General features: G+C 53.4%; 1 protein-coding gene across 1 annotated transcript; it reads right to left on the bottom strand.

Annotated features, from left to right (window-relative positions):
• Nucleotides 1-772: 772 nt before the first annotated feature.
• On the bottom strand, nucleotides 773-21,626 carry TMEM9 (transmembrane protein 9). The gene is made up of 6 exons (XM_004375308.2): nucleotides 21,594-21,626; nucleotides 20,998-21,100; nucleotides 19,689-19,780; nucleotides 13,080-13,188; nucleotides 10,346-10,477; nucleotides 773-929 (listed from the first exon to the last, which is right to left on the bottom strand). The coding sequence occupies exons 2-6, from the start codon at nucleotides 21,061-21,063 to the stop codon at nucleotides 777-779; spliced, it is 552 nt and encodes a 183-aa protein (XP_004375365.1). The 5' UTR covers nucleotides 21,064-21,100; nucleotides 21,594-21,626; the 3' UTR covers nucleotides 773-776.
• Nucleotides 21,627-21,871: the final 245 nt, after the last annotated feature.

The raw sequence follows: 21,871 nt of genomic DNA, 5'->3' as shown, positions 1-21,871 counted from the left end.
TTCTCTCCATGCACTGGTACGGTGAAATTCAGGGACAAGTGACGATCCAAGGACAGATGCTACGGTGCTCAGCTTCACTGGTGTCACATGGTCCAACCTTCTGGCTCAGCAACTGCCGGCAGTGGGGGGAGGTGGGGGACTGCCCAGGCCTGCTGAAGTGGGAGGGGACAGGCAGCAGAATGAACAAGAATGCACGGGCACTGCCACGCACTAGGGAAGAATGTCTGGTAGGAGGAAGGTAGGATGCCCTCCAGGGCACAGGAGAACCGACTTTCCCATCAGAGTCATCCCTGAGGGCCAGAACCCTGGGGCTTGGGAGGAAGGTGGTAACAGGAACCTCAGCAGAAAGGACATGCCGAACGCTGGGCCATGCTTTCCTCCCAAACGCCGAGTTCTTGATGACTCAGCTCCATCTTTCAAAAGGTAACCAAATCCCCAAGATCTGGAGCTGGAAGGGTAGCAGGGGTGGAGGAAGGAAAGACTGACACCATCCAATGCTGACCCATCTGAATATCTCTATCCCCTTCTGGCCCCTCAACCCCAAAGGCCTGAGGAGGCACACTACGGATTACAGACCGCATCCCTCTTCCCTAATTTGATCAGCTGCATACACGTTTCTAACCAGAGGGAGGAGAAAGAAAAATGCCGTGGGCGTTTAAGGGGGAGACCCGGGAAAGAGCGGCACTGAGAGAGGGGAGATGCAGCCTCTGGCTCCGTCCAGAGCTAGAAGCTGGTGTCCATGGCTGCTGGTCCTTGCCCCGACTGCGCCAGGCCACCTAGCTGAGCATCTTGTGCCGATCAAAGACTGTCTTCCGCTGCTCCTGCACCTGCAGCTTCCACCGCTGCTGAGCGCCTTCCACGCGTTCCAGGACTGTGTTTGCTCGGGGTCCCCCCAGGGAGGCAGCAGCGGCTGCCATAGAGCGGGCATCCTACAGTGGAAAGAAAAAGAAGGGGTTGGGCACTGGAGCCAGAGGGGTCTTGGGCCTTGAAAACCTGACGTGGAAAGAACGCCCTGTGAGCAAGTCCAAGCATGGCCTCACCCAGGGGGTGGGCTCCTGGAGGACCCAGCCCTTCCACCCTCGGATCCTGACAGTGTGCCTGCTCCTAGCTCTCAAGAGGAATGTTAGGTGTTGGCCTCGAGACCTCACTCAATGCAGAGGCCTCAATGATGTGCGTTGTGTGAGGAAATGTACCAGTGTGCCCCTGTGGCGGTAGCAGGCTGGGGAATGCCCCGGCCCTACCCGCCACTGCCCACGGGATGGCAGGGACACCCACGGGACGGCAGGGACACCCACCGCCCACGGGACGGCAGGGACACCCAGGGGTTAGGGGCCGGCTGCCCGGAGACGGCAACATGCCTGTTCCCATGGGGGGCTGGGGCCTACTGAGGAGTCTGCACAGATGAAAACCCATAGGCTCTGCTCTGACGGGTGGGACACCAAGCTCACCTTCCCTGGGAGACAGGGGGTGTGGCATCAGTCACCGGGGCCTGGCAGAGACTAAAACTTAGAGCTCCAGCATTCCCCTTCCAGAGCCTGCTCTGGCCCACTCCCTCCTTTGACAACTCCAGGTAGCTCAGCTCCTTCCCTATCTGCCTCCCACCGATCCCCAATCTCCCTTCCCCTTTGCTCTCAGAACTGCTTCTGTTGTCAAAAGCAGCATCCTCCCCTAATTACTACTTCTCTGCCTCTGAAGCTCCGGAGCCCATGCATTTCCTGCAGGACCCCAACATGATCTTTGGGGGAATTAGAGCCGAGGGCCAGGCCCACACCCCCATGGGGATTTCCTCCCTGGCTCTCCCTGCCTCTCATCTCCTGCCACACACCTCTTAAGGGATTAGCACACCTCTCTAAGCTCAGAGCCGCCCAGTAAATGCAACTTTGCTTCTAATGCCCTGAGCTGGCACGGCTTCTGTCGCCATGCAGCTGCCAGGCTGGGAGAAGGGGGGTGGCAAGGAGAGGGTAGGGCAGGCCGAGAACGAGCTGGTAGCTACAGAGAGGTGAGCTGGCTAGAAGTGAGGCTGGGGGGTAGCTGATCAGCACTGTCGCAGAGCTCTCGGTCATCTGTCTTGTGAGCACTGCCCAAGGTGAGTTAGAGACGGCCACTGCCCTCTGAGAGCCCTCTGTCCAGAGCCCTGAGGGGGGCTCCCTCTGCCAGACTACATGAGAATCCTGTCAACACCTCAGAGGCAGGTGCGGCAGCCTCAGGCAGGGGGTGCACTGAGCCAGGTCAGGACTCCGGGGTTCTATGCTGGGCCGCTGGGAGCCACGGCCCGTCCCGACCTCAGACTCTTCTGGGCCTACCTCACAGGATGACCCCATACCCTGCACCCACAGGCCCACAGTAGGGAGGAAGCAGGGAGGGCCTGAGCCACTTAGCCGCTGCGTGGCCCTGGTCAATTATTTCTACAAGCTTCAACTTAATCCAGACTTTCAGACTTTTTGGAGTATACTGTCAGTAACCAGTTGCCAATGAGTCGATTCTGACTCAGAGTGACCCTACAGAACAGAAAAGAACTGCCCATAGCATTTCCAAGGCTGCAATCTTCACAGAAGTAGACTGCCACATTTTTCTCCTGAGGAGCGGCCCGGGGGTTCGAATCACTGACTTTTTGGTTAGCAGTCGAGCACTTAACCACTGCACCACCACGGCTCCTTGTACCATCAGTACCCAAAAAACCCACTGCTGCCAAGTCTAATTGCAACTCTTAGTGACCCTATAAGGCAGAGCAGAACTGCCCCATAGGGTTTCTAAGGCCGTAATCTTTCTGGAAGCAGACTGCCGTTATCTTTCTCCTACAGCGCAGCTGAGTGCTTTAACCACTGCACCACCAGGGATCCTTATACTGTCAGGAAAAATCACATTTTAAGTATCAACCTAGTACATTCACACACACAGTAAAAACAAGTCTCACAAAGTACTACCTCGCCTATTTTGGTACAATGCGTTCTGGTATTTTCTGCTCTGCTGTAATTCGTTGTTTAAAAATACTGGTCAGTACTCACTAAACTGGTTTCATAACGGGTGGTGAGCCACAGTTTGAAAAACACTGGTTTAATGATCTGTATGTAACCAGGTATGGCAAGGTAAGATCAAATAATATTTGGAAAGTACTTAGCATACTGGCTGCCAAAAGTAGGAGCTCAAGAAACACCTAGTTTCCTTCTCTCCTGGGGGCAGGTGCGTTTCTTCCTCTTCTTCCCTGAGCCTGTCAGAGGGTGTGGGGCGGCAGAAGGGAACGTCCCTGCGGGGCAAGCCTGGAGCTGGTGCTGTCGCTCCTCCCAGACGCGGGAGTTCTGGGCTGAGGCTGAAGGACAAGGCCTGTGTCCTGGCCCAACAGAGCCAAAGAGTCATCTGCTTCAGCACCTGTTCACCTGTACTGACAGCACCTAGCTCAGGCCCTGCTGCTCCCAGAGGACCCCCAGCTAAACTCTTCCTGCTGCACCTTCTGACCCAGCTCTGGCTCCTTTCAGAGACGCCAACCCTGGCAGGATGAAAAGACTGGTATAAAACCAGGGCCTCTGGCACACTGCTCTCCCCAGAGCAAGGCGGCCTTTCTTCTCACGGCCTGTTTGTTACCAACAACCCGGGCTTGAATCCTGGCTCTCACACCTATCGGCTGTGACCGTGGGCAAGTTACTTCCTTCCCTGAGCCGATTTCCTCACCCACAGGACCAGAAGAGCTGTTTTTTAATGAGACAATGAGCGTAAAGCCTTAGCCAGACCTGACAGATAGCAAGTACCCATTAACACAGCAATTATTACTATCAGACCCCAGCTCTGGGACCTGCTGGGCAGGCGAAGCTTGCTGCTGGGAGAAGCAGCCTTTGAAAAATTACTCCGGCTGTTGCACCATCTTTCAGTTCCATTCCTTCCAACCCTTCGGAGCTAAGGCAACCAAGTGCCCAGGACAAGCATCCACCCAGCTCAGCCTCTGCTTCCCAAGACCCACTTGGGAAGTTGCTGGCCCACTAGGACTTAGCCAGGCTGGTTCTGGGGGCCAGAGGGGCTTCTCTCCTCCCTTCCGGGAAGCGGTGTCCTCATGACAGGGCCTCAGGGAGGGCGGCCTGGTGTGACCCCAGAGGACCGGGCTGGGGACTGTGAGGCAGGCGTGGGGGTGGGAAGCTTCCACCCTGCTTCTCCTTTCCCTGTGCAGCATCTCAGGGAGAGCGTCTTGAGGAGGGGAAGCCAGACGGAAGCCAAGAGCAGAGCATTAAGGGAACATGCTGCAATTCACCGCATTACCGCAGTACCATTTGTTTTCCCTTCATGTAAAGTCTTAACAAACAGCTCCTAAGTGGGGGAAAGCTGCTGCTGAGAGGCTCTGTGTTCCCATCGCTAATAGTCTGATTAGAGGTATTAAAGACTCCACATCTGTTCCAGAGACGGCCCAGAGTGGGGCCTGCTACTTGCCTGCTCTGCAGCAAGGATGGCAGGCGGAGGCAGGAGAAATACCACCATTCCTAACCCTTCTCCTCTGGGGCTGGGGCTCTGGGCAACTCCGGGAAGCGGAATGACAGGGGGCAAGAGCTTGGGTGTCTATGGGTTCCCCGGAGGTCCCCAGTAGGACCAGACTAGCATGACTGACAACTGTCACTATGTACCAGGCACTCTGCGAGGCACTTCACATGGATCAGTCCCCAGGTCACAACACTGGCACATGGGTAACAGTATTCCCATTTTGTAATTGAGGAAACTGAGTCTCCAAATGAGGAATTCTCTCTTTGCCCTAGGTTGCACGGCTGTTAAGTGGCTGAGTCAGGATTTGTGCCAATGTCTGCGTATGTCTTATCCCAGGACTCAGCTGGGTCTTTCTTTGGCTTGTTTCTCCTAAGATGGAGCCAACATGCAAAACCAAAGAAGCAGGCTGGTTCTTTCCCCAAGGTTAGAGCAAGACAAAGCACCTGTGAAGCAGCAGGAGTCAGGAGCTCCAGGCGAGGCGCTCCTGTCCAGGCCTGGGAAAGCCCAGATATTCACGTGCACAAGCCTGAGTGGATAAACTCCCCTGAGCCCCCTCAAACCATCCCTGTAAAGCGTACCCCTGAAGCACTGGGTCTGAATAAGCACTGCACTGAACCTTGACTCAGTCTCTCTAAGGATGAGCAGATGCGGGAGACTCCCCACTTCAGGCAGCTCCCGCTTCCTGGCTGCCCCTTCCCCTGCTCCCCAATCCTGGGACTGGAAGCAGGACCTCACCCCGTCACACAGCTCGGAATGGCCCGAGTGCAAAGCCCTTTAGAAAGGTGACCACTCAGCTTCCCGCAGTTTTCCAAGGGAACACCCTCACACTGAACCCAAACCCTGCCTGCTGTAGCCAGGTCCTACTGCCTCTCAGCTGCAAGGCTCTCCCCGACACCTGCATGTTGCCGCATCATCTTCCCACGGCAGGTCCAATGATGCCATTCCCCTGCCCAAACGCCTTGGCTGGTGACCCAGCTCCTTACAAATAAAATACTCCCTAGCGTGGCCTTTTGAGCTGGCTGGAACATGTACTCCCAGCCCACCTCCTCCTGCCCCCACCCCCCTCCTCCAGCCACACTGGTCCACCTGTCCTTTCTGCACCTGCAGGGACCACCTCACTGCCAGGCCTTGGTTCACGCTGCCCCCTCGGCCTGCCCTCCAACAACGGTAATGCCACTTCTTCGCTAAGGCCTGATTAAAACATCTCATTCTTAAAGACAACAAAGACAGATAAAACTTTCACACACATATTGACAAGTATGTTGAGGTAAAGGAGCCCTGGTGGCACAATGGATAAGCGCTTGGCTGCTAACCAAAAGTCAGTGGTTTGAACCCACCAGCCACACCAGAGAAGAAAAGACCTGGCAGTCTGCTCCCGTAAAGATTACAGCCTAGGAAACTGTATGGAGCAGTCCTACTCTGTCCTATAGGGTCACTAGGACTTGGAAATGACTCAATGGCACATGAGAACAACATGCTGAGGTGGGAACTAGTACATCTGCTTCAGATTTAGAAAACTGAACCAAGAGGTTACACAGGTATCAGGGATAGACGTGCAGCACTGGGACCCCACAGGACTATCTGCTTCCAAAGCCATGCTCTTACTCCCACGATGCACCTGGTGGAAGCTCCAGATGCCCAGAGGACTGTCCTGCCCTCAGGGGAGACAAGGCCATCTGCATGCCCTCATCAGAGTGTGGCCTTTCCAGCTTCCTCTGTCAGTTCCCCAGGGCCGGGGTCCTCAGCACGCAGCGTGGCCCAGCCACCCTCAGAGGGGAGAGGAGACCGTTTTTTGGTGGCCTGAGTCTTCTCCCCAGCCCCCAGCTGCATGCTCCCATCACCATCACCATCACCATCTCTCCTTGATTCCCCTCCACACCCCTCACATGAGGAACCCAGAGGTCCACCCACAGCCGCAGCAGGGTCAGAACTTCGGGGACCCCTTCAGAGCTCAGGGGGCCCGGACTAGGGGTAACAGAGACTTCCAGAGCCTCACAGAAACCCTTATTTCTCTCTCTTCAAAGAAGGCCAAACCTCTACATCTAAAAAAGCCCTGTTTGCCGTTTCTGTCCCGGCAAACATGCTTGCTTCCTCCTTTCAAAGGGCGTCTGAGCCCAGGGATTAGGCCTAATGCCGCTGGAATCCCAGGGGAGGCAGCGCACAGCAATCAGGGGCCACTGAGGCTCTGCCAGCACTTTCAAAGGGAGCATGACAGGCTTTCATCTTCCTCCGCGGACTCTGCGGCTATGGGGAAGGCCGCCCCTTCCTCTTCCAGCCCTGTAGTCCCAGGGCCGGAGAGCTCCTGGCTGCAGGAACGGGGGGGGAAGAAGCCAAGGGGCCCCCAATCCTGGAAAATGATCCTCTTCCAGATCCCACCTCGCATGGGGTCCCAGCCTCCTGGCAGGTGGGGGCTGGAAGCCTGGAGTCTAGAGAACTTTCCTTCAAGACCACAGAGTCAGTCACACAGGCCTAGCAAACCTTCCAAGGACCCCTGAAAGGGCATGTTCCTGACTCTTTTTGGGATGACACTGGATTCCTCCCACCACAGGGGAGGCCTCATCCTCGTTTCTTTGCTAAGGTAAATACTCTCCAGACTATTAACAAATTCCGAGACACAGCAACAAGCCTGGCTCTGTGGCTGCTGGCTGGTGGCCTTGGGACCTCCTCTCCCCACCCTCAGCCCCATACTCCCCACACGCCCCCTTCCCCATCTGCACCCAGAGGGGGTAGGTTAGTAGATTAGCCCTTACCATCCAGGACGGGGGGTATGGGGTCCCTGATTGTAAAGACAAGATCCTTGGGCTCTATTCAGCCCCATGCACTGTCCACCCTCTGCTCACTCATCGCTCTCCCACCCATCCTGAGCAGGCTCTGAACATCCTCCTCGACCAGGAAGTCTTCCTTCTCAGACTAATCCAAAGGGAAGGGCAACTGCCCCCAAACCTTTTCTGTTAAAGAGGAGCCTCCCAAAGCACTCAGCCTCTCACCTGACTGCCTCCCTCGTAAAACCTGGTCTTACTAGTCCCTGCTCATTTCCCAGGTCTTGTCTCCGTTTAGGGGCTTAAAAATCTGAGAGCAGAGATACCAAAACCCGCCATCGAGTCGATTTTGACTCATAGTGACCCTATACGGCCCGTGTAAATCTCAACACAGCACCCCCTCCCGCAGGACTTCTGCATACAGCTGGGGGAGGAGCCGCGTGGACAGGGGAGAAACCAAGCAGCTGCACCAGGAGCAAGCTGATTTAGGAGCACCTAAGCCAGGGACCCAGACAGTCACACTGGGTGAGAGGATGCAGGGGGGATGCCAAATAATGGGACCAGCGGGCCATCTCAGTTAAGGGGCCAGGCAGGCTGCATCATACCCTGGAAGCAGTTACTTCACCGCCCTAAGGACACCCACTGACATCCACCCTACCCCACCCCAGCATTTCTGTCTGAGCAGCCAGAGCTGGCTGCAGGGTATGGAACACATTGAATACAACTTTGTATTACTTTCTAGAACCTGGGGCCCAGGTGGTGCTATCCACCCCACCTCCCTCCTCCCGGGGCAGGAATCTCCTCTCCAGCATGTAGCCTGAAAATCTGCACCCAGGAAATGTCTAGCCTCTGATGCAGGTTCTGACCCCTGGAGCCGATGGACCAAATCGAATCCCTCCTCCCCAGGCCACCTTCACACAGACAGGCAGCCACGTCTTAAGAGGAAAGGGGGGACCCCCAGGCCTCCTGGGGGGAAGAGGCCTGGGCTCCGAGCCAAAGACGGCACGCTGCCCTCTCCCCTCTGGCTCTGTCGCTAGGACGGCAGGAGACACAAGGCCATGCCCGAGAGCCATGCATTCCAGGGAAATGGCACGGGGCTGTGTAATCACCACACTGCATCTCTCAATTACTCCTCCAGCCAGGCCTGCAATTACCACCTTACCCCTAATCGCTGAGTGTTTATTAGTGATGCTCCTCCCCTATCAGAGCTGCTATTACTGTACATTAATAACCGGGTAGGTACTCAAGGTTTCCTCTTGAACACAGACCACCCAACTGCCAGCGCCACCACCTCCCAGGCCCCAGCCCCAGTGGGGCGAGGCTCATCCTCTCTGCTCTACCTTTGGCCAAAATCATGTCAGCAGGAGGCTGGGGGCAGCCCGGGAAAGGTCCAGGCATGCATCTGGGCAAAGCAAAGGGCCTGGGGGGAGCGGCCAGGCCCCCTCCGTGACCTGTCCTCATCCTCCTGCTTGTGCTGGCCCAGACCCACATCGCTCGGGCAGCTTCACACCTCTTTCCAGGGCTTGAAAATGCTCTAAACTCTGACTGCCAAATGGCAGTTTAGTCTATACCTGCTTACCTCCAGCGACACAGAACTCACTACCTGACAAGGGAGCCCACCCACTCCATTGTTAGACTGCTTTGTCTGCAAAAAAGCTCCTTCTTACGCTGTGTTAAATCTCCCTCTGAACTCCTAACTTTGGGTCCTTCCATCCCCAGCTTTACCCAGAGTGGGGCTAAGCCCTCTCCTACAATATCAGAAGGCAGCTAGGACGCAGCTCCTTGACTTTTTTTCCTTCAAGCTAAACATTCCCCAGTTCCTTCCACTCACTCTCTCAGGCCATGGCTGAGACCCTTCCCCACTCAATGCTCATCTGCATATGCATCAGCCCGCTTACTCCATCACTAAGTACTTAGGAGTGTCTTACCAGCAGCGAGGCTCCAGCCACAGAGCTAACAGATGCACTCCCTGCCTGGCCTCAGCAACCACTGTCTTTGAGGCAGCCTCCCCCGTTGGCAGCCTCTCCTGGTTATCAGTGTCTCATCTGCAGAGCTGGCTGCTGTGTGTGTCCAGGGAGAGCTAGAGGCACACAGAGTTGTGACGCCATCCCTCCAACAAGGGCATTCCCCTAGATCACCTGGGGAAGCGTGCCACCTCGGTACAATGCTGCCTGAGCTCAGGCAGCACTTCTTGCTCCCACGCAGAGTTGTTCCCCTTGAGTCCTCCTCTGTCCCATCCTGGGCTATCCCTCCAGGGCATCCGGACACTTTAGTCCAGGCATAGATGGGAAGAGGGTGAGAGCAACTGTTAACTGTGCTGGGCCTGGGTCCAAGCCCCTCCAGCTCCTCATGACCACACGAGCCTGACAAACTCCACAGGCTGTTGGCATCCGTGGTTCCCCATCTTCCCTATCAAACAAAGCTGGAACGCCTTATTTGAGGCCTTTAACAATGTGGCTGAAGCCTACTGGCCAGCTCTGCGTAGCACTATTCCTACATGCCACCCTCTCCTTGAACTGCTCAACATTCCTCCAGCACAACACACAGTGACCTCCCACCCTGGGACCTCTACCTGCCCTCCTCCTTTCTGGCTCATGATATCCTACCTCTCCCTCATGGCCCAGGGGCTGTGCTCTGACTGAGCAGGCACTCAGCAGCTGTTTGTGAAATCACTGAACATAAGAATACAGCTGCCACCTCTGGGCCCGGCACCACCCTGTCACCATGACTGAGCACCCAGGATGCTTCATGTCTGCGTGTGGCTGGGCCCTGCTGGTGCTCTTTCCCTCTGCTTAGAGATGCAGCAGACAGGAAGACGTGGCTCCCCATGCTTGTGCACTGAGGCTGCCTGACACCAAGCAGGAAAAATTCAGGGCCATCTCCCGTTTCACCAGCAAGCGCAAAGGGCCGTTCCCTACAGAGGAGAGAGCCAAGTCTGGGGGCCGTGGAGGACACTGAACAGGAAAAGAGCAAACCTGGGCACAGGGGGAGAGAGTGAGGTGGGGCACTGATCCCCGCTCTCCCCAGTGGTGCCATCCTGGGTTCTGCTCCAGGGACTCGCATGCCCAGGACCCTGTCTGTGGGCAGAGGTGTCGGCAGGGCCCCAGCACCCGGAGCCTGCTCACCTCATTCTCCTCCTCGTTGTGCAGCTGTTCAGTGTACGCATCCGGCTTTCGAATCAGAGGGTCCACCAGCATCAGGAAGGCCATGTAGAGCAAGAGGGCGCCCACCACCGACAGGTAGATGACGATGATCACCTGAGGACGAGAGCAGCCTGTCCTGGGAACCAGCCGTGGCAAATCCATCTCCACTCTTGTGCCATCGCTGCTCAGCTGGAGGCGGGTGCCCCAAGCGCTGCAGTGAGGGAGGACGTGGGACTACTAGGGCTTGGCAGGAAAGAGGGACAGGAACGATTCCAGGCAAGGGAAAGGGATGGGCCGATCAGACTGGCTAGCTTTGTCCTAAACTGAGGGAATCCTGCAAGAACAATTAGCTCGATGGCAGGCATAAACACAGCAGATGATAAAGAAGAAGTATGGATCCTGACACCCCAAGAGGGTGCCAGACTGCCCAGCTTGGGTGGGACAAGCAGGGCCTAGCTGACTAGACAAGAGTCTACAATGAAGATGGAAAGGAACCAGGTACTGAGTAAGAACAAGGAAGAACCAACAAGCAGAGAGGCCTGGAGGCAGAGGCTGAGAGCAGGTAACCTGGGCTCACTCATTGCCGAGTGAGGAGGGATGAGGCGGTGGCCCCCACTGTGGCAGGGCATGCTGGCCTGGGCACCATAGAGGGGACAGACAGCACGAAGGTCTGGACGAATGGACGGGCCAACTCAAAAACACAGACAACCCTCTGCGATCAGTCATCCTGAAGGGAGGCAAAAGCCAGCAGTAGATCAACATCACCACCCATCTCTTACAAACATGGAGAGCCTCACAAGGCGGATGAGTCTTTGTTTTACAGAAAAGACAGATTCGATGAGGTTAATTTAGTGTTTCCCAATGCAGGTGCTCTCGGCGTGTAAAGCAAAACCCTCTAAGACCTTTAGCATCCACAGTCCCCGTAATGGTGCCAGTCACACACTCTAGTTATTAAAATGACAAAAGCACTCTCATTTATCTCTAAAATGCCCCGCTGAGGGGAGGGCAGGGAGCAGTGTGTGCCTGATTGAGAACCTTGAGGCTAAGTAATTCACCCAAGATCCAAGGCCAGTAAATGGTAGAGATGTAACATGAAGCCAGATTTGCTGACTCCATCTCAAATGTTTTTTCTACTTCCACAATGCCTGGCTATCACTGCCTTCTGATCCCAGGCTTGGCCCTAGATGGATGGTGAAGAGCAGTGAACAGACAAGGGACCTCGGGACTTTTGTGCGCCCAGCTCAGTCAACAGCCAAATTCTACTGCACCAACTTCCTGCCTGATTGGGGCATTCGTGTTTACACCTCTTAAACAGGGTGAATAACCCAGGCCTTTGGCCTGCACCCCAGGAACGGGGAAGGAGGCTGGGTCTTTAGGCCGAAGTTTCCAGGGGGAGGGAGTCCTCCTAGGTAGAAGGACTGGAGGGAAATTTGGGGGCTTAGGGAGCTGTGTCTGACAAGGTCCCCATACTGGGAAGTCCCTTCTCTGCTAACCATGGAGAGGCGATACCTGGCTCAGAATTGAAGGTCTCAGGCATCTGGTCCCCAGTGGGTGGAGCCCGCTGGAGCAAGTTCAGAGGAGAGAGATGGCTTACAAAGGGGCTGACTCGGCTGGGAGGATGAAAGGGGTTCGTTCAGTCTGCACAGCTCGACAGGGTGATGACTAAGGGAGGTGGGGGGCAGGCAGCTGTTTTCTCTGAAAGGTAAGAACACAGAGAAGCTGTGGGGCAGGGAAGAAATTGTTGGCTCCCCGGTCCAGACGGCGGGGAAAGCAGAGAAGATGATCTTCTCTCCAAGTGAGTCTCAAAAGGAGAAACCTGCTGGAGGACTGTGTGTCTTTAAATTGATGAGAACTATTTTCTGATACTATTTCTGGACTCTTCTTCTAGACTCTTCTGAGGAAAAGCAGAACTAAGCTTAAAAACTGGAACATGAAAGGCTTACGTTAGGTATCAGTAAGCAATGCCTGACTCAGGATGGTTTCAACCTGGATTAGGATATCTGAGGGGGAACTAGTCTCCGCTGGAGTGGCTTGATGGCCCTTGACAAGATGGGGTCAAGTCCTGCCTGGTGGCCGAGGAATGGACAAGGACCTGTGGCATCCTTGCTCATCCCCTACTGGTGGTGGGCCATGCCTGTCACTTCTCTCTTGAATTCAAACAAATGATCTACAAGAACAAGGTTCAAGGGACAAACAAAAGGAAGCATTCTGATGCCCTCATGCCCAGGCCCCGGCACCAGGCACCTGCCCTAGTCCACAGGTCTCTGAAGCCTTTCCAGAGTTCAACGTCACTTCAGAAGCATAGACTGTGAGTTGTAGGAGGGCAGGCACTGTGTCTGTCTTGCTCACGTCTCCACTCCCCAGCATCGTGCACAGCGCCCAGAACATACTACCCAAAAGATATTTGCTGAATGAACGGAAGAAGAGAGAGGAAGGGAAAAAACTGGAAAGAAATGGGAGGAAGAAAGGGAGTCTCAGCCATCTCTCCCGGGGCTCTCGTCTCTCCCTGAAATAAGAGCCACTGGAAAGATGTCAGAGAAGACAGGTGGGTCCAAGAAAGTGGGAAGAGGGTCCCTGTGCCAGCCGCTAAGCCAACCTAGAAGCCAGCCCCATAGCCACCCAGAATGCTCCAGAATAAAGCAAAGGACTGTGGGTGCAGACTCTCCAGGGACCAGGGAGGACAGAGGCTGTGATGGGGGCGGGCGGGGAGCATTACCTTGATGGTGGTGGTGCTGCGCTCCTCATACTTGCACTCGCACAGCAGGCAGTAGGCCTCCGCATCGTGGCCAGGCACCGGCATGGGATCCACCACGTGCAGGCAGTTGCTGCAACAAGAGACAGACAGGGCCATGGGGACCATCAGAAGGTCTTAAAACCTCAAGGCCAGGGAAGCTAGAGGCCTGGGGAGGTGAGAGGTAGGGCTGGGCATAGGTGAAGGGTACTCCCTGAGAGGGCCTCAGCTGGCAGGACCCCCTTCCTCAACCCACAGCTTCACAGCCCTGGCCCTCTGCCCATCAGAACCAACTCTCCAAACCGTACCCATGATGCTGGTACCACAGATGTCAACACTCCCCACAGCTCTGCCCTCTGCCTTCTTGGCTGACGCTCTGCTTTCCCTGGGTGGGCTCATCTATTCCAAAGGTTTCAGCTCAAAAGCTGATGAGTCTTAGAATCTCCAGTCAGGATCGCTCTCCTCCACTGTCATGTGCAACCACCTACTGGATTCACCATCTGAGTGTCCCGCAGGGACCACAAACTCTCCACACTCCGAACTCATCAACTCTCCACACCCTCCCCTCCACACCCTTTGCCCCAACTCCCCAGCCCTGCAAACTAGGTCCTTGGTCTGTGTTCCCAATCACAGAGAACCTGTCCACCATCCACTCTGCTGACCAAGTCCAGAACCTGGAAATCATCTCCGACACTGCCTTTTCGTTTACAAATCCACCAAATGCCATTGATTTTATCTCCTTAAAAATGTCTAAAATTCCATTCTACCTTGGTGAGTAGTGCCTGGGGTCTTAAAAGCCTATAAGCAGCCATCTAAGATACTCCACTGGTCTCATCCCTTCGGGAGCAAGGGAGAATGAAGAGAACAGGATACAAGGAAAAGATTAGTCCGAAGGACTAATTGTCCACAGCTACCAAGGCCTCCACCGGACTGAGTCCAGTACAGCCAGATGGTGCCTGGCTACCACCACTGACTGCTCTGACCAGGATCACAACAGAGGGTTCTGGACAGAGCTGGAGAAGGATGTAGAGCATAATTCTAACTCACACACACAAAAAAGACCAGATTTACCGGCCTAAAGGAGACTGGAGAAACCTCGAGAGTATGGCCCCCAGACACCCTTTTAGCTCAGTGGTGAAGTTACCTCCGAGGTTCACTGTTCAGCCTGGGAGTGGACAGCCCTGTAAAACCAAATGAGACTAACGAGGTACAGGAGTCCAGTGACGAGGGCCAGAAGGCAGAAGGGGGTAAGGAAGCTGGTGATAGGGAACACAAGGTTGAGTAAGGATATTGTTGATGTGTTGTGAGATTGTTAACCATTGTCATAGGGCAACATCTGTAGTAACTGTTAAATGAGAAACTATTTGTTCTGTAAGCCTTCATCTTAAGTGAGAATAACAGCACAACTGGAAGAGCGTAGTCAATGTCACTGAACTGTGTATGTAGAAATTTTTGAAACGGTGTATCTTTGGCTATGTGTATTTTCACCAAAAAAAAAAAAAAGGTTGAGAAGTTAGAGGGTTAATATGTTGTGGGGTTGTTAACCAATGTCATAAAACAACATGTGTACTACTGTTTCATGAGAAACTATTTGTTCTGTAAGCCTTCACCTGAAGTACAATAAAATAAAATAAAATTAAAAAAATGTCTAAAATTCACCTTCATTGTTTTCTCTCTCCCACTGCTGTGTCTTAGCTGAGGCCTTCTTCATTTTTCCCTTGGACAACTGACCCAGCCTCCCCACTGCTCGCCCCACCTCTAGTATGGCCCTGATCCAACACTACCTTCACACTGCAGCCAAGTCATCTTACTGAAAAGAAACTCTGATTGTGTCAACACCTCCACAGTCTCCAGGGGAAGGGCTCAACAGTACAGCCAGGCACACGATCCTGCTCACTCCAGCCCTGCCTACCTCCAGCTTCATCTCCTGCCACTGCTCACCCACTCCCCACCCTCCAGCTATGTTCCCTGAGCCATGCTCTGCCTTGACACATCCCACACCCTCTGCCAGGAACGTGTGGCTTTGTCGGCCACCCATTCACCCCTCTGCATCCTGCTCGGCCCTCAAGATTCAGTTCCAAGTCTCACCTCCCCTCTCAACAGCCAGCCCCTATGCTCATCTCTATCACACTGTACTGTAACCACATCTTTCTTTATTCTGCCTCCCCAGTAAATGCTGACTTCCTTGAGACCAGGGGCTGCGTCTCAGTCACGTCCACATCCCAGTGCCTGGCGGTGCCTGCCAGAGCAGGACTCAGCAAGTGGCTGTCGAATGAATTACATGCTCTACTCTAAGCCCACTTTTACCTAACAGCGCTCCTGAGTAGGATAGGCTAAAGATCATTTAAAAATGGGGAAACTGAGGCTCAGGAAAGCAAAGTGGCATTTCCACAGCAGTGGGAGCCAGGACCCAAATCCAGATCCTTGGCCTCAATGTCTTCACATCTGACTCGCAGCCTCACTGAGGCTGTGCTCAGCTCTTAACTCAGGCCTTTCATTCCCAGTCTCCTCAGAGCAGCGTGTTTCCAGCTTGTCTGGTTTATGGACTATATGAAGTAAGCAAAGACCCTAGAGAATGCACTTCTATCTTTACCATCGGGACAAAATCAAACAAAATCCCTTGGTGGTTCACAAAGGTGGCCAGCATCAGTGAGACGGACAGCCAGGCCTGGCCCTGCCCGGCTCTGCCACTACGTGTCTGGTGTCCATCTGTGAGATGCAGGAGTTGGGCCAGATGACTTTTAAGGCCCGTACAGTTCTGACAAAGCCAAGCACAGCTCTCTGGGGTCTCTCTCAGACTGCCCCAGAAAACAACCAGACCTGTCCTTCTGAGTCTCCCAGGGTCCTCCTAGACTCGGGCTCATCTTTGGCATCAAGGGTGTGCAGTGTGAACATCAAGTGTTGGAATAAATTTGGGATGGCCCATAGGGTTGTCAATGGTTGATTTTTCAGAAGTAGATTGCCAGGCCTTTCCTCCAAGGCATCTCTGGGTGGACTCAAACCTCCAACCTTTTGCTCAGCAGCTGAGTGCATTAACCCTTTGCACCACCCAGAGACTCCAGAATGTGGCATACATGAGTTTATCTAAATCTCTGACAATCCCCGTTCCACCTGTGGTGTTGTGAGAGGGTGTTCCCCTAAAGTCACTAAATGCACCCCTTTCAGACCTCACACACTGCCTCCTTCTGGAGGAACTGATGGACAAGGCCAGGTTCGTATGTGGTCTTTGGTCATCATCCCTGCCCAAAGGGAACGTTACCTTCCCTTCTCTAGCAAGTCTTCACAAGTTTCCTGGGGACCAGATTCCTCCCTTTCCTGAGGCACATGGGGTCCTGGGTTTAGAAGGTCACTCCAGTGCTGCAGTGGGATCTGCAGACTTCTCACAAGGCTGGGGTGGGGTGTCAGGGGGCAGCTGGGAGGGGCCTAATTCCAGGGTTCTTCAAACTGGGACCCCGTTACTCAGGGGAATAGGCTGAGCAGTAGAGACTACAGCAAAAATAGAACTGCAACGTTTCTGCTGTCTCGGGCACCCTTGGGAATCAGGCAGCCCTAAACAAGTTCATGCCCTCCTAAGCGTCTCCTTTTGGGGATCAGTGATACCAACAGACTCCACGGACTGGTCAGGAGACGTTAAGCGGAGAAGGCTAAGGAGAGAGACAAGCTAGGTTTAATTCCCTGCTCTTCTACTTCCTCTATGATTGCAGGTAAGTTATTTAACCTCTCTGGGGCTCAGTTTCCTCATTTATAAATGGAGGCAAAACTAGATGGGTGTCTTTCAAACTATGCTCTTTTGGGTACCCCAGGAACTACTGTGCAGGAGGGCGGAGGTGGTGAGGGAGGAGTCGAGGGGGCGCATCTCTCTTCAGCCACAGCAACTCTAATGCTGTTTTTCACATTCTATCTCTGAAAACGATTTTGTTTATAGAAAGGACCTATTTTTAAAAGTTTGAAAGCCACTAAACTAGCCAACATTTTAAATTCCTCCCTGTCCTGGAATTCTCTGTCTAACACAACCACTTGCCAGACCCACCAATGGGGCAAAATTGTTGGAGTTTCTGCCCTTTACAGGCATGCGGTTATAAGCTTCCAACACTAGGTGGAAGAATACCAGCAACACAGAAACATAAATAAATAGCTTGGCCATTCAATCTGAAGACTGCAGCCTGGACTGTTCTGGCTTAACTTTGCACAGCCAAGGGGAAGGGGGCAAGTGTTCTCTCAGCAGTGGACCAACAGACACCACAGTGAAACTGTAGCAGAGATGTGAAGACACAACCAAGCTGCTCTCCTCTGGCCCTGGCACCAAGGAGCCAAGAGCACACGTCAAGGCCTCATCCCCACTCCTAATGGGTCCCACCCCTACGAGGCTCCAGGCGAGCACATGACAACTCCTAGACAAGGCCAGTGTCGCTAGATCCTAGAATCCTCGTCTTACCTCCCAGCCTCAGTTTCCACCTACCACCGTTCTTAATGGAACTGTCTTGAGGTTCTTGATCTAAGACTGTTCATCGTGAAGTCTCCTAAGTCTGACCCTAACAGGAAGAAAGAGATAAAGCACAGCCTGAGAGATCCAGGCAGGACTCCTTCCTCTATGGCCATCCAAACTCAGGTTTTCAGGCACAGAATAATCCCACAACAAAGGTAAACCAGTTGACATCAAGTCAGCTCCAAATCATGGCAAGCCCGTTTGTGTCAGAGTAGAACTAACTCCACAAGGTTTTCAACGGCTGATTTTCTGGAATTAGATTGCCAAACTTTTCTTCCAAGGTGCCTCTGGGTGGACTTAAATCTCTTTTGTTTAGCAGCCAAGCCGGCTAACAGTCTGCAACACCCAGAAGAGAGATCCAAAAACCAAACCCACTGCTGTCGAGTCAGTTTTGACTCAGAATGACCCTCAAGAACAGAGTAGAACTGTCCCATAGGGTTTCCGAGGATGTAATCTTTACAGAAGCAGACTGCCACATCTTTCTCCTGCCAAGCAGCTGGTGGATTTGAACTGCTGACCTTTTGGTTAGCAGCCAAGTGCTTTAACCACTGTGCCATGAGGATGCCTAGGAGAGAGACAGTACAACGAAAATCCACTGGTGCCCACCCAAGAAACATGGGATGTAGCCTTGTTATCTGGTGTGGGGCTAAGACAATCCATTAATTTACTTGCTGATGCTATCTGAACCATAACCACAAGATGCAAGGGGGTCAGAGGGGCTGCTCCCAGAATGTCATGTCTTTAAGCCTTTGTGAATCCTGTCGGGATGGACAGAGCAGAGCAAACAGTACAAGGTTTCCAGGCTGCGGTACAAGTCTGACAATGACTATGTGGGCTCTGGTAAGACATGATACTACTACTACCAGCTAACATTTAAACAGCACTTACCATGTACCAGGTATTGCACGAAGCGCTACAGCTAACTTGCCATACAGAAACAAGTGGCAAAGCTAGATATGAAGCCCGGCAGGCTGGACCCAGAATCTGTGCACCTAACCAGACTGCTTCTCAGAAAGTCACACTCACACCATCTCCAGTGAGAGATCCAGCTGGCTTCATAGTTCCCAAATGCTGCTCTGGACTGATGGCACCATAATCATCTAAGGAACTCAAGAAAAGGTTACTGCCCCTCATCCCACATTTACTGAGTCTCGACTTCAGTGCGGGGGCAGGAGGTGCTGGGAACTTGAATTTCCCCAAAGATCACCTGATGATCCTAATTTACATCCAAGTATAGGAAACACTGGCCCAGACCTCGATCTGATGCTAATCTCTTCTACTGTGACCTGATCAAGGAGTCATCCCATCTATGCTCAGATCCCTCCAAGGAGGGTCCCAAACAGCCTGGATTACAAATCCTCCCTCCACTCACATTTAAATTTGCCTGAAGCTTTCATCCACTGACCCCAAATCTATACCAGTAAACCACAATCAACATAATCGAGTCCTACAAGATCCTCTACTCCCCTTCATCCCATCCCCCACGGCATGCCTGCCCTCCTCACGGTCTTGCCATCCTGTGTCCCCAAGCCCTGCAGGCTTTTTCTAGTTTCTTAAACAATTCCTCTAGGACAACATGTTGAAACTGCCCCCTCCCAAGCCTGGCCTCCCTTCTCTGAGTGAATTCTTAGTTATTTCTCCCTGTTTTAAAGTAAGGCTAAGACTTCAGTAGTATAATTTAAATTCTCTCTCTGGGATTCAGTCTCTGCAATCATAAAATGGGACCAATACCCATCCCATTTACCTTCCAAGGGTGTTGAGAGACTGGCATAAAATAACACATGAAATAGGGCTTTGAAAAAGTCCATGGCCATAATACTTACCTCACCCAACTTCTCTATTACCATTTTGCACACATCGGTAAAGACCCAAATTCAAAGCAAAACAGTAAAATCCACTCTTCTGAACAGGAACCCCTTAGCTGGAATTCAAGACATCTGGGCCCTGTTTCCAATTGGCTGTGTATCTATGGACAAAATATTCCTTCCTCAGGCTCTCTATGGAAATGGGAAAGCAAGCTTATCCTCCAGGGCTTCCAAGGACACTAGTAAACACTCATAACCAGAACTAGGTGGAGCACTCAAGGGGCAGCCCACACAATGTCTTACCAGTCCTTCTGTGTCACATTCTGATTGTAAATGTTCCCACTGATGTTCCTATATGGTGGACAGATGCATTTGCACCGAATATCTTCAGAACTCTGGAAGAGAAAATACAGACCAGGTAGGCAGGGCCCCAGGGTTCAGTTCTAACAAGGCTCTCCCAACTTTTAGCTCCCCATTCTGTATGTATGCTTTTGATCTTTCTCCATCCCCAATGACCTCTGTAGGAAAGATGTTACATCACAGGGCCCTCAAGACAGAAACAGTCCAAGTGGCAAATGAGACTCACACAAAGCTGTCCAGAACAGCCATTCCCTAAGTGGGGTGCCTGAGACCCTATATCCTGGGTCCCGCACCTGTGTGTGCACCTCTGCCCACCACCCCCATTCCCTCTCCAACTTCCTAGGTTAGGATTAGGGGAAGGAAAGGGCCAGGGGTTAGTAAGGAAATGTGGGTGTTTCTGTGGGACTAGTCAAGTAACCTCATTGAAAGTTCTTTCCCTCTGGAATGGCTCAGAGACAGCACCAAATTATCATCATTCCAATCGAGAATTCCCTAAAGGGAATGCAGACAAACCCTCAGGCTCAACCTTACTTCAAAGCCTTCAAATCTCAAATTCCATGGACCCACCCAGACCCAGCTCTAAGTCTCCTACCCTTAAAGAATGGAAGTTAACTCAGGAGTCCCAGTGTGTAGCAGGTCCCCTTTTGTAACAGAAACTCCCATCTGTATAGGGCTTTACACTTATAAAGCATTTTTACATTACTATGTAAACTGATTCTTCCTTAGCACAAATTACATTGCTGTTAGTTGCTACTGAGTCAATTCCGACTCCTGGTGACCCCACGTGCGCAGAGTAGAACTACTCCAAAGGTGTGATCTTTAGGAAGCAGATCTCCAGGCCTGTCTTCTGAGGCACCTCTGGGTGGGTTCCAACCGCCAGCTAACCTTTCCTAGTAGTTGAGCGCTTAACTGTTTGTCGCCACCCAGAGACTCCCATAGATACTATAACCACGCCCATTTTACACAGGAGCAAAGGAAGGTAGGGAGAACAACTTCCCCAACACGAATTTCCCCGCTGGAATTCTACCTCGGGTCTGTCTGATCCAGCACCCGGGCTCTGTGCACCATCCCGGCTGCAGATCTCTCCCCACGCCACCCGCACTGGCTCTACCCTTAGGGAGGCCTGCAGCCCTGCGTCTGAGGGAACACTTCCTCAAAACCATGGCCGACAGGTAAGTGAGGGGCAGGGCCTGAGCAGCAGCTACCTCTGCGGAAGCCCTGTACACAGGACGGTCGTGCACAGGGTGCTCACCTTGCTGGCTTGAGCTGGGAGTACCAGCAAACACCCGGCTACCGCCACGAAAGATAAGAGCTTCATGCTTACTCAGGCTCGCTGGGCCAGTAAAACGGGACACCTGGAAAAGAGACAGAGTCGGGGAAGAGGAAGGCACACCACAGCCAGCAGCTAGGACTCAGCCCTCTTTCCCGGATGTGGGAATGGGGTTGGAGGCTGGGCTCCTAGATTCCAGGGCCTCCTGAGCCCCATCACCGAATGCTGCTTTCCCTCTCCCCCACGTCTCCCCTTCTCCACCGTCCACCTGGTAAAGCCTGCAAAGGGGGGCTCCAGGGGTCCGGGCCTCCAGGTGACACGGCCTCCCCGGGCCTAGAGTTCCTCCAACAAGGCCCGACTCTGGCCCTCGCACAGCGCGTTCCACCGCCCTCCGCCATCTCCACCTCCGCCCGCCCCAGCAGCTCCTCCCCACTTAGGCCCGATGGGAACTTTTAAGTGCAAAGTCTGGGAGCCCTCATCCGACACCTAACCCCAGTGTCTACCGCGCCCAGGGATCTTGGGCCGGGTTGGGACCCCCAGAACCCTCACAACAACCCTCACACGGCCGAGCCACGTACCTCCGAGCCCCGCAGGAGCCACACAAGACCCAGCAGGTCCCGCCCTCTTCCGGCTTCTATTGGCTGCAAGAGCAGCCGCTCATTCTAACTTCGCCATCGCCAAGGCAACAAGTCCCACCTTCGCCAAGGCGTGGAGGCTTGCTCAAGGGAGAGGGAGATAATTCTCAAACCCGAGCAAACAAGAAAAGGAACGTCAGCCTTCTGAACTAGAAACGGGGAAGGGTCTTGCTTTTGTGGCCTGTAAAACCCCTACTACAGTGCTTGAGGGCGGGGAGGGG

The sequence above is a fragment of the Trichechus manatus genome, unplaced genomic scaffold (genome assembly GCF_000243295.1).
Source record: "Trichechus manatus latirostris isolate Lorelei unplaced genomic scaffold, TriManLat1.0 scaffold00035, whole genome shotgun sequence".
NCBI lineage: Eukaryota > Metazoa > Chordata > Mammalia > Sirenia > Trichechidae > Trichechus > Trichechus manatus.
Note: the sequence above shows the minus strand (reverse complement) of the source record. Positions and strands in the feature narration are given on the sequence as shown.

Coding starts and splice junctions, on each gene's coding strand:
- TMEM9 (XM_004375308.2), bottom strand. CDS start 21,063: ATGAAGCTCTTATCTTTCGTGGCGGTAGCCGGGTGTTTGCTGGTACTC. Junction 10,478..13,079: donor GCAGCACCACCACCATCAAG/GTAATGCTCCCC, acceptor TCTCGTCCTCAG/GTGATCATCGTCATCTACCT. Junction 930..10,345: donor ACAACGAGGAGGAGAATGAG/GTGAGCAGGCTC, acceptor TTTCCACTGTAG/GATGCCCGCTCTATGGCAGC.